The following is a 15253-nucleotide window of genomic DNA, read 5'->3' as shown; positions in this document are numbered from 1 at the left end:
TTCCTACCTCATCTCAGCTACTGCCTATCTACACATCTAATTTAAACATGATGTCAGTTATCCTATACTTCATGAAGTTTTTTAATACTGATTCAACTATATGAAGGGTCCAAGGGCATCATTCAAGGGATTATCTTGTATCACTCTGGCACTCCCAAGGAGCTCGCAGAACGCACCACACTAACACGCTGAGTAAGCTTCAGTGATCAGCTCCCATTTGGCTTCAGACCAAACATTATCATGTGGAAGTTTACTATCTCATTCTCTGAACAAAAGCAGCACATCTGAGTTTCAAATTGAAAGATTAAGTGTAAGCAGGAGATAAATGAATTCAAAGCAACTTCATTTGGGTATGAGAGAATTTGATGACTGGCAGCTCCTTCAAAGTGTGCGAGCAATTTTAATTATTTCCTGTTAAGCTTGACAGAACCCTTTCCACTTGGGCAGGCTTCACTCCCCCATGATCACACACAGCACAACACATGATGATCACATTCTTTGGAGAAAAAAAGAACAAGAAACCCCTTACTTTTGACTTGTTGTTCAGGTGCTTTGATGTGTGTCACCATCCCTGGCATGTTTACGCTGTTCCTGTGCAGGTATTTCAGGAAGACATCAGCATTCCTCCGAGCCAGCGTGCAAGCCTAGAGAGTCAGCGGTATTACTTTTTTTGAAGATGCTCACATATACATCCAGAAAAAGATGAAGGACCTTCCTCATCCCCCTCTTGTGCATTTCCCACCTTCTCCAATTTTAAAAAGCGTTGCTTGTTAAATCCTTCTACAAGTAAGCCAACCCCAGCACTAAAATAGTTTTCCCAATAAATAACAATTAATCCTTACTTATCCGGCAGAAAAAAAACCTAAACAAAATACTATTACTTTTTATCTGAAGACCTTGAAAAGCAATTACCTGCTCTAGAGCTTTCAGCATGACTCAGAGGTCAGAAAAGTTTGTTTTGTGTATGTGCCATGTGCCGCTTGAAGTTATTTATTGTGTAAACAGAGTGCACATGCTCATGTAATCACCTGGATATTCCAAAACATCCACCGCTACTTTAAACAAAAAGCAAACACTCCACTGAAGTGAAACCAAAAGTGCTAAAACATTAAGATATGCCCTTAAAATATTAAGACAAGGCCTTGAGAGCTTTCAGTCCTCACTGCTGTATCGCCAACACTCAGCTCAGCTGCCTTATTCAGCTTAGTACACCAAGTACTACATATGGGCTGGCTGCCTTATTTTTAATAAGCAGAACATGAAATGCTCCTTTGAAAGGTTAGATAAAGGTAGCATGGTTAGCTCCAGTAACAGAGACACTAAGTCATTTCTCAAATTCTTTTAGCACAAAGACTGGAAACTCACATGCCAGCTGCAGAAAGATCTATTTCACAGTATACTTAGAGCTATGCTAATACATTTTTGAATGTTCTCATCTGTGCGCTGAGAACAAAAAGGCTTTTAATAAAACTAAGTTTTATACTCTGACATCTTTCAAAGTGATGCTGGAAAAAGCCTTTGGTTACAGGGTTGGTTACACTGCTTTGCAAGCATCCGTTACACATTTATTCAGTATGACCAATAACCCTCTTCACTAGGACATCGGTTGGAACGAAAACTTTTCATTTATCTGCAGACTATTACACAAACCCAACTACTCCCAGATGCTTGTCTAGCAATCTCCTCCTTCCGTACTCTACTGTAGTCCAAGTACATCTGAGAGCTGCTCTGATGCACAGGCAGCAATGGCACTATGTGACTGTCACTCCTCTTCCAAAGCAACAGCCTTTAAGCATTCTTTAGAATGACAGTTGCTCAAAGCAGTGATTCGCAATTCCTCTTCAGTCACAGTGGGAGACCTGACATCTATTGAAGTTCAACAGGAAATATATTTATAAAATTGGCTACAATTCTATGCACTTGGCAGTATTCTCCTAATCACTGTCAGAAGCAGTTAATGTGCCATTTCCCACATCTTTGCAGTTTGGGATATACCTGTAGCTTTTGAATGGGCACTGTTGCTTTTCACATACATTTCAGCACTGTAAGAGTGAGTGTTTGACTGCATACTTTCCAAAACACAGAAGACCACAAAAAAATAGCAAACCCTACCTTTAGGAATGCCTCCTTCTGTTCCAGGTGTTTGCTTATCATGGGAGTAACATGATCTGTTTCAGAGTTGGGACCCAGTTTGTCTGCTCCCCCACACCAGTCTTCTTCTCGCTTATATTCTTGCTCCAGGCTTTCCAGCACGCTGCACACCTATCAGGAAGAAGGAGTCCAACTCGAATATAATTCAGTAGGACAAAAATTCCAAATTCAAGCCAAAAAAAATGGAAACCCAATCTACCCCTTACATGTACCTTAGCTTCTGACATGTTTTGACTGGGACTTAAGCGAAGTCAACAAACTTTGATTGTAGGTTTGCAACCATTGGCCTGCTTACGTGGAATTGCTCAGAAGGCTATCCCTAAAGCTTCTCATCTTTCTCCGCCTCTGTGACTGCATAGTTCAGGATGGGCTTAAGATATGATTGCAGAGGAAGCAACCTTGCCAACCTTCCCCCTAACTTCTCTGCAGATGAGTAGGATGAAGCTGATTTTTCTCTGACTCCCACACAAAACACAGAATTAGCCATCTGAGGTACTTCCATTAAAACCTCTGTGTAACTTGTTTATGGTTTAAGCAAAACTTCTTGAGACAAGCAGAAATCCAACTAAGCACTTGTACAGTGTGTTTCATCTTGAAAATGTTTTAGAAGACTTTTCTCAATTAAAAATAAGAATCTGAGGAATATTAAAGGGGACAGCGATAGAAGAGGCAGATGAAGATTTGAGTCTTCACCAATAACCACTGCACTTTGGTAATGTACCTTCTTTGAAGTTTGCTAATTGAAGCAAGTGTAGCCAGACCAATTACACTGTAGTCTCTTAGTACAATTTGTCTACTACTCATTTATCATAGAACGGCTTGGGTTGGAAGGGACTTTTAAAGATCATCTAGTCCAACCCCCCTGCCATGGCCAGGAACATCTTCCACTAGATCAGGTTGCTCAAAGCCTCGTCCAGCCTGACCTTGAGTACTTCCAGGGATGGAGCATCCACAGCTTCTCTGGGCAACTTGTTCCAGTGTCTCATCACCCTCATGGGAAAAAATTTCTTTCTTGTGTAAACTCTTTCAGTTTAAAACCATTGCCCCTTGTCCTGTCACTACAGGCCTTGGTAAAAAGCCTTTGTCTTATAAAACCACTGTATATACTGAAAGGCTGCAACACATGGTTTCTCTTTCTAAGGAAGCTGGTAAGAGGATTTGCTTTTTGCATTTTTTGTATAACTGCACTTGTTAACAAATTAGTAAGTATAATCAAACCTAGTCAACCATTTTTTTAGGTAATGCTGTTTTATGCCACACTGAAGAATTAACCAAGGCAGAGAGAGATCACGTAGCATTTCTGTACCTGTTCAGAAGTTTTATAGAAGGCAACAGAGGCATTCACAAGCTTGAGACGGTCCTCCATCTTCAGCATCAATTGTTGCCAATGGGAAGCAACCTTCTCTGCACACTCCCGGATCATATCCATGTCATAGTGATTAGCCTGCAGCATTGCCTCTGCCTTCTGCTGAACCTGCAGGGCACTTTGATGCGTTTTCTGACGAGGTGAAAATTCAGGAGTTCAGCGGAACATTTCAGTTCATTTTCTTGAAGACTTTAACGACTCACATTTCCACTGTATCAATGACACTTCCATACACATGCACGAACACCCATTAACTAAAAATAACTGTCTAATATTAGTCACCGCATGACTTCACTTATGCAAATACAAAGGAAGTAAATCCTGTAGAGATTTATCATCAAATCAACAATGACTAGCAGTATAAAAGCAACAGCCACTGCATAGCATTAAGCCACACATGGCGTATCTATGTTGCAGTAGACTTTGTTATAATTATGAATTTCAGGTTGATTTTTTTTTCCCTTCATGGTGAGGAAAAAAAAGATGGAAAGGATGTGTCTTATTTTGGCTTGATTACTATTACTGCCCTCGCAGCTTTACTGCAGTCTTTTGCACATTAGTAGTGAGCAAATTAAGGTGCAGGCGTGCAGGGCAATACAAAAGACAACTCTCCAATCAGTGTAAGCAAATTTTTAACTGTAGTTCTCTGTGTAAACATATACTTGCCTAAAATATGGAACCTCTAACTATAATAAATATTATTATATCCAAGTACAGAATGATCCAGAAAACTCAGAATTTAAGCTTCCTAATCATCTTTCCTTCAATTGACAAACCTCTAGAGGTCTCATGATTTTTATACTTAAAGAGTTACCAAAGCTCTCGAAATGAGAGTACATATAGTGCAAATTGTAAAAAAACCCAAACAAACCCAGAGAGGAAGAAACATAAAACTCCACAGAATGGCAGACGAACATGAAAAGAGTCTGCACAACAGACTGCTTCTGAAAATAGCTTTCTCAAACAATCGTAACTTTGGTTAATCTTTCAACAACAGTAAAGTTCTTAAAAAGAGTTGTGCTATATATAATCAATATCACCCTAAGTCCCTCAATCACACATATAATTTAATAATATTGCTTTCCAGTCAGTCTTAAGATCTCTGCCTATTTTTTGCAGAGATATGACCGATCTGATAAGTTTAGTTTGAAATCATGGCAGGAGGATGGTCACACCACTACAGATAAATTTCAGTGAAACCTACTGTCAAACAAAAATGGAAACATTAAAGAACCGTATGAGAATACACAAAACTGATGTTTGCTGTTCCATTTATTCTTAACTTTAACAATTAGCATTATATTGTTGTATTCTAACAAAGGGAAACACCATTTTCAATAAAATTGCTATGAACAGACTTGTTCAATTTATTATAATTTTTTTATTCCTCTCCAATCAAAAAATGGCTATCACTTTACAAAGATGCAAAAAGGCACTGAGAAGATGTATTCACCTGGAATTGCAGCTCCAGAATGAACAAGAACAAAAAACACACCTTCCCAGTAAGTGTTTTTATCTCTTTGCCATAAGATGATTTCAACAGCTTTTCCTAAACTCAAAATACTGTAGCGTTAACCCAATGGCATGAAAAGGGACAGAAGAGATACACTTCCTTACTGCAGTGCTATTTACAGAGACTCATGAACTGTAATACAGGACTTCTTGGTCACTGAAATGGTGCTTTTACCTCTATTGCATGTTGAAACTGTTCATGTTCCCTCTGTAACTGTTCTGCCTCCTGCAAAGAGCTAGCAGTGATAAGCCCAGCATTTAACATTGACTCCCCATTTCGGATCCAGCCCAAAACCTGTAGGAAAAGAGAAGACCATGAAATATGCAATTCCACTGCCAACCAGCAAGAAAAGCATCATTGCTAGGGACAAAAACACTTAGGGTCAGATGTAGTACTGGAATTCAGGACTGAATAATGTATTAATTATATATTTACAGTGAATTATATATTCAACAAACACAGCAAATGACATTCACTATAATTTCACTTAGTGGACAACTCCTATCTTTCAGTCAACTACTACAGGCTTGTGCTTTCAGTTTATACTCTGAACAAGGTTGCGTTTCTGAATACCATTTCTGTCACCTGGAAAACATGAACAAGTTACAAGCAATATTTGCCTAAGAGCCAGTGTCAGTAATGTAAATTGAGGGCACGCAGCTTAGTAAAAAGTAAGCAAATAATTTTTAATATTAAATGAGAAAAATGTGACCACTGAGTGCCTTCTAATTGCTTAAAGATTTTTTGTTTTCAGGATGTGCATTCTTTGACATGTTCACTGACACCAGAAGAATCCTTAGGTGGGGAAAAGCCTCAGGAGGCCACCTAGTGCATTCCTTATCAACAGCAGGAACATGCAACCTTAAGGCCCCTCACAAAAGATCTGTGCCTTCAGATCTCCCAAAAGATCTGTTCGTTACTTAAGACTCCAATAATGTACATCCCACACTCTCACCAGACATTTTTATCACCATAAGTCTTCTTTCTAACGTCTAACACTTAACATATCTCGCTTTAATTTCAGCTCATTTTGTTTCTCCTGCCCATGACAGACAAAACCACCCCAAACATTTTCTCCCCAAAGCATCAGCTTTGTTTTTCCCTCTCCTCTCTCCCTCAAGAACATTACTGGATTCCCCCCTCTAGGCTCCTCTTCTCTTGTTGACCCCAGTCTCTTCAACCTCTCCCATGTGAAATTAGCCGCCTAATTTTTCTCACTGCTCTTGTATAAGCTCTCTCCAGTTGATAACCATCACTTTGATCAAAATCTTTCAAATACTGAGTAATGCTGGGCATAATTCAGGTTATTCACTGTCATCTATACAACATTTCTATGGAACTGCTGCCCAGCCAGAAATTACCCCTATTCAGCTTATTATTCCTGCCAGTACGTCATGCTCTGTGTATTTGTCACTAATAAAATTCATATCCTTCTTGTAGCACAATTCTCCCATACATTGAGATAATTCTGAACTGTAATCCAGTGTCTTCTGATGAACTCAAATCCCTTTCCCAGCTTCTTTTGCCTTTATCGTCAAATTTAAAAGCATAATCTCTACTCTAACATGTAGATATTCTGACTGAAAACATGAACTAGTATCCAAATACAGACAGACTTCTACAGATTTTTTAAAATTTTGAAATCTGTTTTCCAATCCAGTGAGTCTCTTAATAACTTTTGTTACTGAATGTGGTTTTCCAGCAAGTTATCATTCATGGTAATGTAGTCTCATATGACATTCTCATAGTAAGCTAGGGCCAGATAGACTGAACTAAACTATTTTAAAAGCTTTAATAGAAGGAAGATCTATGTCATCTGCTCTTTCAGATAACCTGTTACCTTTGTTAGGAAGAAACAGGATTTATCAAGGGGAAGCTATACTTAACTAATCTATGTTAGTTTTTTCTCCTCTCCTCGTCACTGTTCAGGTTTAATAACCTACTTGATTCAGTATTTTTCCTGGGAATTTTGTTAAACTAGCTGGCCTATAATCCTCCCTTAGCTAATCCTCTCCCACTTTTGAGAAGTGGATGTTGAGTTCCAGGCCTTCAGAATCTCATCCAATCTCCAGAAGTTTGGAGAAGATAAGCACCAATGTCTATGACATTATTTCAGGCAGTTTTCTACGTATTCTGGGGTGAATTCATTTGGGCCCAGTTGGTTTGAAAATAACCAGTTTAAGCATACCTTCTCTAACCTTTTCCTACAAATTGATTTTAGACCTTTAACCACCAGTAATAATTATGTTAACTACCAAATCACACTTAGCTCTTAACACTAAAATACTCTTATCTAGTGATCCACATAAGACACTACTATTAATGCTACTGCGCCAGGTTATTACTAAGTGAATCAGGATGACATGACCGTAATTACAGACTGAAAACATGGGTGGAAACCAGGCAAAGGACCTATTAAAACACAAATCCTTCAAAACAAAGGCACATGTGGTCTACATCCAAAGTATACTCTAATGTGTCTTTAACAGTTTGAAGCAACTGGGGTCTAGCCATCTTGACACAACAACCATTCCCTCAAATCTGCATCACAATCTCACCTTTTGTCTTACGTTTATCCAGACTGCAATATTGTTGTATTAGTAATGCAGTTTTTCCCACTTCTGCCTGCACAATGAATTGCTAACAAGATTTTTTTTCCGCTGATAGCGTGTATTTGAATTCTTCTATGCAATGTAGATGTGGGACATGACAGCAGCTCCCAGACATACACCTGGGTGCACATTCTGCTCCTCTGGGGAGAAAGCACTGGGTCAGGTGGAGCCTTGAGGGGGGAAGATGGCTCTGGTCTCCTGCTGCCAGAAGACACTTTCAGATCACAGTGTGGGGCAGGCAAAAGGGACCATGAAAGGAGTTGGGAGTCTCCAGGTTGTGAAGACACCTGGTGGTTGTTAACACTCAAGGGAGCAAGCCCAGGCCCAGGGAGCAGGCCTCAGGAGCAAGAAAAAGGGAAACTTCTGAGGGAACCAGATGAGTCCAACAGACTGTAGACAGAAACTACACTTGGAGGAAAGGATTTGTCTGTAAGAACACAGGGGGGCAGAAGATTTTTTTAAATCCCTTTTTTATTTCTATTTTGTCTTACGAAAGCAGTTCTAAGCTCCCTCTCTCTACCTTACAAAATAATTCTTCCAGATATAGTGTAATGAAACACACCTTCTTAGGGTGTCCTGGTTTTCACTGGGATAGAGTTAAATTTCTTCCTAGTGCTGTGTTTTGGATTTAGTATGAGGAGAATGTTGATAACACACTGATGTTTTCAGTTGTTGCTAAGTACCCTGCCAAGGACAGCTCTCATACTACCAAGCAGAGGATGGGAGGAAACATAATCGGGACAGCTAGCCCAGCTGGCCCACGAGGTGCTCCATACCATGTGACATCATGCTCAGTATATGAACGGTAGGCGTGATCCAGGAAGTACCGATCGCTACTTGGTTATCGGTCAGCGCGGGTGGTGAGCAACGGCATTGTGCATCACTCATTTTGTATATTCTATCATTATCATTATTATTTTCCCTTTTCTGTTCTATTAAATTGTCTTTATCTCAACCCATGAGTTTTCCTTGCTCTTACCCTTCCAATTCTCTCCCCCTCCCACTGAGGGGGTGGGGAGCGAGCAAGCGGCTGCATGGTATTTGGTCGCCTGCCAGGTTAAACCATGACATAGGGTTAAAATACATTTAGCCTTCTCCAGAGAATTTATGATGAAGGAGAATGCTTAAGCAGTACCAACTCAAAGCTCTTCTTGACTTGGCATCCCATCACACTCAGCGGAGACAGCTAGCACAGAACTTGCCACTCCAAACACACTGATTTGCCCTGCTGTTTGCTGCAGGTTAGGGTGCAAGTGCAGAAGCTGATGGAACTCACAGGAGGAAAGTTGCCAGCAGCACTTTCCCCTTCCCTCTCCTCTGACGCAAGGGGAAAACATAAGCCCTAGCAAATAGCGAGCCTGTTCTTCTTCCAGGGCTGCTACCTTCCAGCGTTTGTTGGCATGTTCCCATCACCTCACTATTTGGGTGGACCACACCCCCCATCTTTCCCCTCCCAGCCTTCAGCAGGCTAGAAAAGCATCAGCAGAGCATCAGCAAAACTGTGGAAATGAAACAGAGTCTGGGACACTTGAAAAGGTCAAGCAGGTAGTTCTATAGATAAATGCTTGATTTAAGATTAGTTTCACGGACAGATTTTTCACTCTGACCAAACATGATCACGAGACACACCTGCTTCAGCCTGCTGTCCTAGCTATGTTTTCATATCCATATGGCACTACACGGAGTGCCAGGATACTCTTCCTGAGTAGTATTTTGGGACAATCAGAGCTCAAGCACTGGACTGCGTTTGAACCAAGCTAAAAGATCTGCATGTGAGAACAGAAGGCTGCTCAAGGTACTCTTGAGGGTTCAGGCTTGTACTTGGTACAAGTACCTGCACACTGTTGTACAGATATGAATATATACGTATATACCCAAGAACATACACCGTGATCTGAGCAGCAGACAATATTGCACTGAAAAGGCTTAATGACTATAGTAAAACCAATGCGTTTTGGAGCTCGGTAGAGATTTTGACCCAGGCAAATGCTGCATGTTAAGTAAAGCAAAGCATTCAATCTACAAAATGAGTACATGGGAGCAATTGCAGCAATAAGTAATCCAGCAGCTATATTTTAAGTGAGGGGGAAAAAAAAGTTTGTCTGGCAAACATGCAAGTGGAGTTCTGCTTGAGACAGATATTCTCTGAATTATTTCTCTGCCCCTACCTACTCATATGTCCCTGCCCTGTATAAAATGGTCACATTTTCCTTTCCATGTTGTTTTTTCCACGTACAGCTGTCCCTTCTTATTTCAGCGAGCATCCTCTTCCCCCTACCTGCTGAGGTTTTCCTATACTGCAATCTTCTATATGGTTTTGCCCTTTCTGCACCTATTACGCATCAAATTGGCAAGGAAATTCTTTGCAGGTTTTCTTTAAACCTCTGTTCGTCTTATGGCCCTTCTGCATCCTCCTAGTCCTGAGGCTTGATCTACAGAACTTCAATGCCACAAAGCAGAGCTGATACAGTAGTTAAGGGAGAAGCAACACTGGATGTTTTCATTTGCTTTCTGTGCTTATTTGGTAAGATTTACTAAACTCAGAGTTTCACTACCTAGTACTGAAAAGATTCCTTGCAAGTATTTGACTAAAAAACTAAGCCAGGAGACAGTTTGCTGGTCTCCGTTACAGTACTCAGAGATGAACCCTATGGAAAAATTCCTGCAGTGTTCCAGTCTAACCTTTTCACATGACTACAAGCTATATATATATATTTTAATATATGTGAAAATACAATAGCAGTAATGTCAGTTTGGCAGGAAAAATTCAAATGGAAATCCTGTTAAAATCCTTGCTATGGAGACAGTATCCCATCCACATAATAACTATGCTTACACCCAGTTCATCAACAATAAATCTGGCAGAAAATCACAGTAATTGAACTGGAAAACCATGTGTTCACTGCTTCAGGCAACAAAATACAAACAAAACAGACTGAAGAGGAGGTTTACCGTGTCATTTACTCTCAGGTAAAGCACCTGCTGTGACCTGCTGAGCTATGAAGTTTTTCCCAGTGCAGAAGAAACAGGAGAATATCATGCTTCCTGATATTTAGTAAAAACTAAAATAAATCAGATGTGGTTTTCTTGAAAAGGCAACTGAAATCACAAAACTAAAATTTACTAGCCCCAAAGCATTCCAAAGGGGATCAAAATCCTATGAGACAATGTAACATTGTTTTAGTTCCATTCAATTTTTAGGCCTTGAGGCCTAAATACTTCAGGGAGGTATTGCAGGTTAATCTGTACAATGAAAATTTGGAAATGGAGTTTGTAATACATGAACATTCTGTCAGCTACATGTTCATGTAAGTTTGATTGAAAATTCACATCTATTATGGCATTTAATTCAACATAAAATCTCACTTGATAGAGATGCATACTAGTAATACAAAAAGAATCAATTTTTAACCAGTCTACTTAAAAAAAAAGTCAGCTGGCTAGGATAGTATACTACCTATATCTTTATTGTAAGATGAACTCATTTTTTCCGGTGCTTTCTTAAAAATCTAAACTTGAGCTTCAGTTTCAGTCAGGGCTATCAGTGGTTCAGGAATGTTACAAGATCTTACAGAATGACCTACAAATCACACACTAAGTGCAACATGGATATTCATCTACAATCCATGATGTTCATCATCTGCTTGTATCTGCCAAAATACAGAACACTTGTTCTGCAAACACAAGTTTTAAACATATGTCTCTTTCTTGTCACATTTAACTTGCACACAAAGCTAATGGAGCAAGGTACGTACTTTATTGTGGGAGCATGCAATATAAATAACTATTTAATAGTGTGTCTTTGCAATGTTACCCAAGTGCTATATTCTGTTCTGTAACTGAATATTATTTCAGTATCATGGGAATTAACAATTTCTTTTTCTTACTAACCCATCCCATCCTAACCCACTGATGTACCGCAAAGGGATGAGAGTGCCTCAGCTGGCATTCACACTACTTCTTTTTATTTTTTTTTTTTCCTTTGCAAGTGTCCATGCTTTTCCTTCATCCTCAAGACAGTATGCAACTGAGTACAGAATCTATCCTGATCTGTAATAATTTTATCTCAACCATTACTCACATGAAAGGAGTCGTTTGTAATTTGCATTTACGAACATGACAAGTGCTCAGATGGATACAGGATAGTTCAGTAGAGTATGCAAAGGCTTACTAGAACTAGAAGATCGTATATTTGATTATCGTATATTTGATTAACGCGTAGATTGCACTGACAGCAGACGCTACCGGTTCCTTGCATTCCTTGAATTCAAGGCCACACAGAAACTTTGGGTCTGCTACTACAGAGTAACGAAACACAAACGCTGCCTGGAAATACTTTGGGAAGCTTCTATTCACCTCTCCTATGCTAACTGGACCCCTTTTATATTACTTTGCAACTTGGGAGTTCTCATTCAGAGTCTCATGAGGGAGATGAATTTTTGTAAGAGCTCATGACAAACAGAAAAAGGACAAGTTGCATTAGGAGCCATTATGGGACATACTAATATGACAGACTCTAGTAGACTTCTGTGATGCTGCCAAGTGTGAGCAAGATCAAAAACACTTACCTTTCTAGTGTTTTGTTTGTTTGTTTTTTAAACTTTCATCTACTTCAGTGGTTTTGCCCACGGCATCTCAAATTCACCAAAAGTTTAGGTGTTTATCAGATAAGGACCTCAAAACTTGCCACTTTATTGCCAGGAAAAGCAAACCGTCATTTTTCTTCTCCTGGAAAGTAAACCCTGCTGACATTATGTAATCACCATTTGTAGATGTATCAGGTCCGCATTCAGGGAATACCACTGAACATTTTTACTAACCACCATACTGATGATGAAAGTATGGATTATTTAACATGAGTTCAAATTGCTCTATACTTCAAATACTTGACTTGTATCCAGGTAGAAATATGGACTGTTCACGCAAATGATAAAACACAATATTAAGAGAGGATGAAGTCTCATAGGTGCTCAATTCCAAGTCCGCCCCCCCCCTCCGGAACGGAGGCACGGAAGCTTTTATACAGCAGAAGTTAATTTTCCACCTCTGTTTAGGGGAACAGACCTCTCCAAGAGGTGCGGAAGAGCTCAGGGGGGGCCATCACCCCCACGGGGGGCAGAGCCCGGGCATACCTGCTTGACTTCGGCCTGCAGGTGCCGCAGCTGCACGCACTGCTCCAGGTGCTTGCGGTGCTGCTCGGCGGCCAAGTCCAGCTCCTGCTGCTTCTCATGAAGGAACTCCAGCAGATCCTGGACGCGAGTGGCCATGTCTACGTCTCTGTCACAAAGCAGCTCAACACCTGCAATCAGTCAGTTGTTTATAAAGGACTTACAAGCCTTCCAAAGACAAAGAGCCCGTTTCCACTGTTTTACACTTACTTTTCCAGTTCCTTCTCAAAGTTCAACTTAATCTCGGAGCATTTCCTGAATGAGCACCGTTTTTGCACTCTTTAAAAATGCAATATTATTAATTTTTTTTTTTAAAGAAGCCTGAGATTTACCCTAGGTGACTGTATACAGTTAAAAACATCAAGTGAAGGGGCATAAGAAACAAAAAAGGAAGACATATTACTTGAAAGCTGAAAATTTTGGCTTGAGTGCATTGCTCCAATTAACTATAAAATTAACTCCCTGCTATTTACTGTAATTTTACTGACTTCCTGAGTGGAATCACCTTCTTAAAAACCTAAACATTTTCAGGTGTTGCCAACTTTTAAATAAGAATTACGTGCCATAATGACAGCATATTCTCATGAATGCTATCAAATGATTTGAGTATAAAGGGAAAAAAAAAATGTCCACATGTCTCCAGTTTACAGTTAACCAGCCTCTCTGTCATTTCCACATGTCCCATGGAGTGGATAATTCTAATAAAGCCACTGCCCGGAATAGCACGAAGGACCATCTTACCAGATGCCTGCACTTCATTGACATACTGCAGCAGATCCTGCCCTTGGTGGATGACATCAAAGGTCAAGTTATTCATGGTCAGGGCTTTGTCTGCATGATGCTGGAGCCTCTGTTCTGCTATTGTAAGATCTTCAGTGTCAAAGTCATTCATCTGCTGAGAGAGCTCATCATTCCAAGACTCAAGGTCTGAAATTATCTGGAGGAAAAAGGAGGAAGACAATGTTCACTTACTCATTAGACGACGTATGTTTATTTCGAATGTTGCGCTTACGATGGAGGTCAGGAACTCGAGTTGCTTATTGTTAATTGACTTCACTGATCAGGTTCAACATGGGTTTTAAAGGAGGATAGTCTCTTTGAGAACCACAACAGCTCTTCTTCAATCAATGCTTGCAACACTATGGGTACCCTTCCCTTCTTCAAGGTACTCCTTCACCAACACATCGCTTGTAAAACAGGTGAAATTAAAATGTTTTTATCTTCACTTTTAAAGGAAAATGTTGATCTAAAACATCTTTTCAATTCTTCAGACTGCACCAAATAATAATTCACACATCAAGTGCCAGCTTAGCTTTAAATTACATCAGTCTCGAGCTCCTTTACAAAAAAAAACAGCTCTACCCCTTTGTGAGCACCTTCGACTTTTGCCAGACAACTGAGCAGCACTACTTGTCACAAAAGGCAGGGTACTTAGTGAGTGGAGCAAAACCAAAAAGTATTACTTTATTACAGTATTACTGTAACATCAGAGTTAAATTTACTTGCTGAAATCATTCAGCTGCACTTCAGTTTACACTTCAAATCTGGATTTTACTCTCAGCCACAAGATATCCAGAAAAGGGTGGCTAAGAAAGTATTTTTTAACATGTGTACCACAACAGTAAGTCCTCCTTGTCTATGCACACAAGTGCATTTTTTGTATCATATTCCAGAATCTGGCTGAAATGTAAAATACTCCTTTTAATTAGGATACAAAACTGTTGTTAAGTCTAACAGATAATGCTTACAATCCCCATTGATCAAAGTGGGTTGAGTTCTTATGGCACAGGTTTGATGCATCAGCTACTTACTTCAAACAAGTCTGTCTGACACACTTATCCCTCCTGTAATAAAATTTTTTTCATAATTTTCGGCAGAGTTTTGCCACAAACTACTGCAGTTCATTGGGAAAGCAAAATTATAGATAAAGAACCAAGCATGGCTTAGCTCCACAGTCCTATGATTTCAGTAGGACAAACTGATGTGAATGGTGCTAAATGACAGGAAAGCACCTATTTATGCAGCCAGACACAGCAAAAAGAGGATCTGACTAAACGGGCATTAGCAACAAAGTAGCTTGCTGCATAAATATTTAACCAAACTCATTTGTCGTCAGCAAAAGGAACATGCGACTGTGCTTTCCAAGTGGTTAATCAAAGCTGTGAAGTTACTGAGAGAGTCAAACTACAAGAGAATTTCCAGGAAAACAAGCCTCGTAGAAAAAACAGAATTGAGGAGAAAGCAAAATTAAATCATCTGTATAAAGGTTCTGTAGTCACCTACAATCTTTCTTCAAGGGTTGTTTCCATTCTGCTCACATGGCACCATAAAAAATGGACGCATCAAGCAATTATTTTTAAACTGTGGCATTTGTGCGTTTACTTCCTGTTTTAAAGCTGTTCTGCAAAAATTTTACTTGATTCACTAAGTATCCAAGTTTTGC

General features: G+C 39.7%; 1 protein-coding gene across 7 annotated transcripts in view; it reads right to left on the bottom strand.

Moving 5' to 3' along the window:
* The window catches only part of TRIO (trio Rho guanine nucleotide exchange factor), a 265761-nt gene that overhangs the window by 103748 nt on the left and 146760 nt on the right, over window positions 1-15253 (bottom strand). For all 7 annotated transcript variants that reach the window (XM_075142475.1, XM_075142469.1, XM_075142472.1 and 4 more), the window contains 6 exons: window positions 13552-13747; window positions 12775-12941; window positions 5205-5324; window positions 3458-3649; window positions 2113-2262; window positions 530-644 (listed from right to left, as the gene is read on the bottom strand). In XM_075142475.1, the coding sequence (XP_074998576.1) occupies window positions 530-644; window positions 2113-2262; window positions 3458-3649; window positions 5205-5324; window positions 12775-12941; window positions 13552-13747 (940 nt within the window). The remainder of the gene's footprint in view (window positions 1-529; window positions 645-2112; window positions 2263-3457; window positions 3650-5204; window positions 5325-12774; window positions 12942-13551; window positions 13748-15253) is intronic.

Source organism: Calonectris borealis, chromosome 2 (genome assembly GCF_964195595.1).
Source record: "Calonectris borealis chromosome 2, bCalBor7.hap1.2, whole genome shotgun sequence".
Classification (NCBI taxonomy): Eukaryota; Metazoa; Chordata; class Aves; order Procellariiformes; family Procellariidae; genus Calonectris; species Calonectris borealis.
The sequence above is the reverse complement of the archived record's forward strand: the minus strand, read 5'-3'. Positions and strand labels throughout refer to the sequence as shown.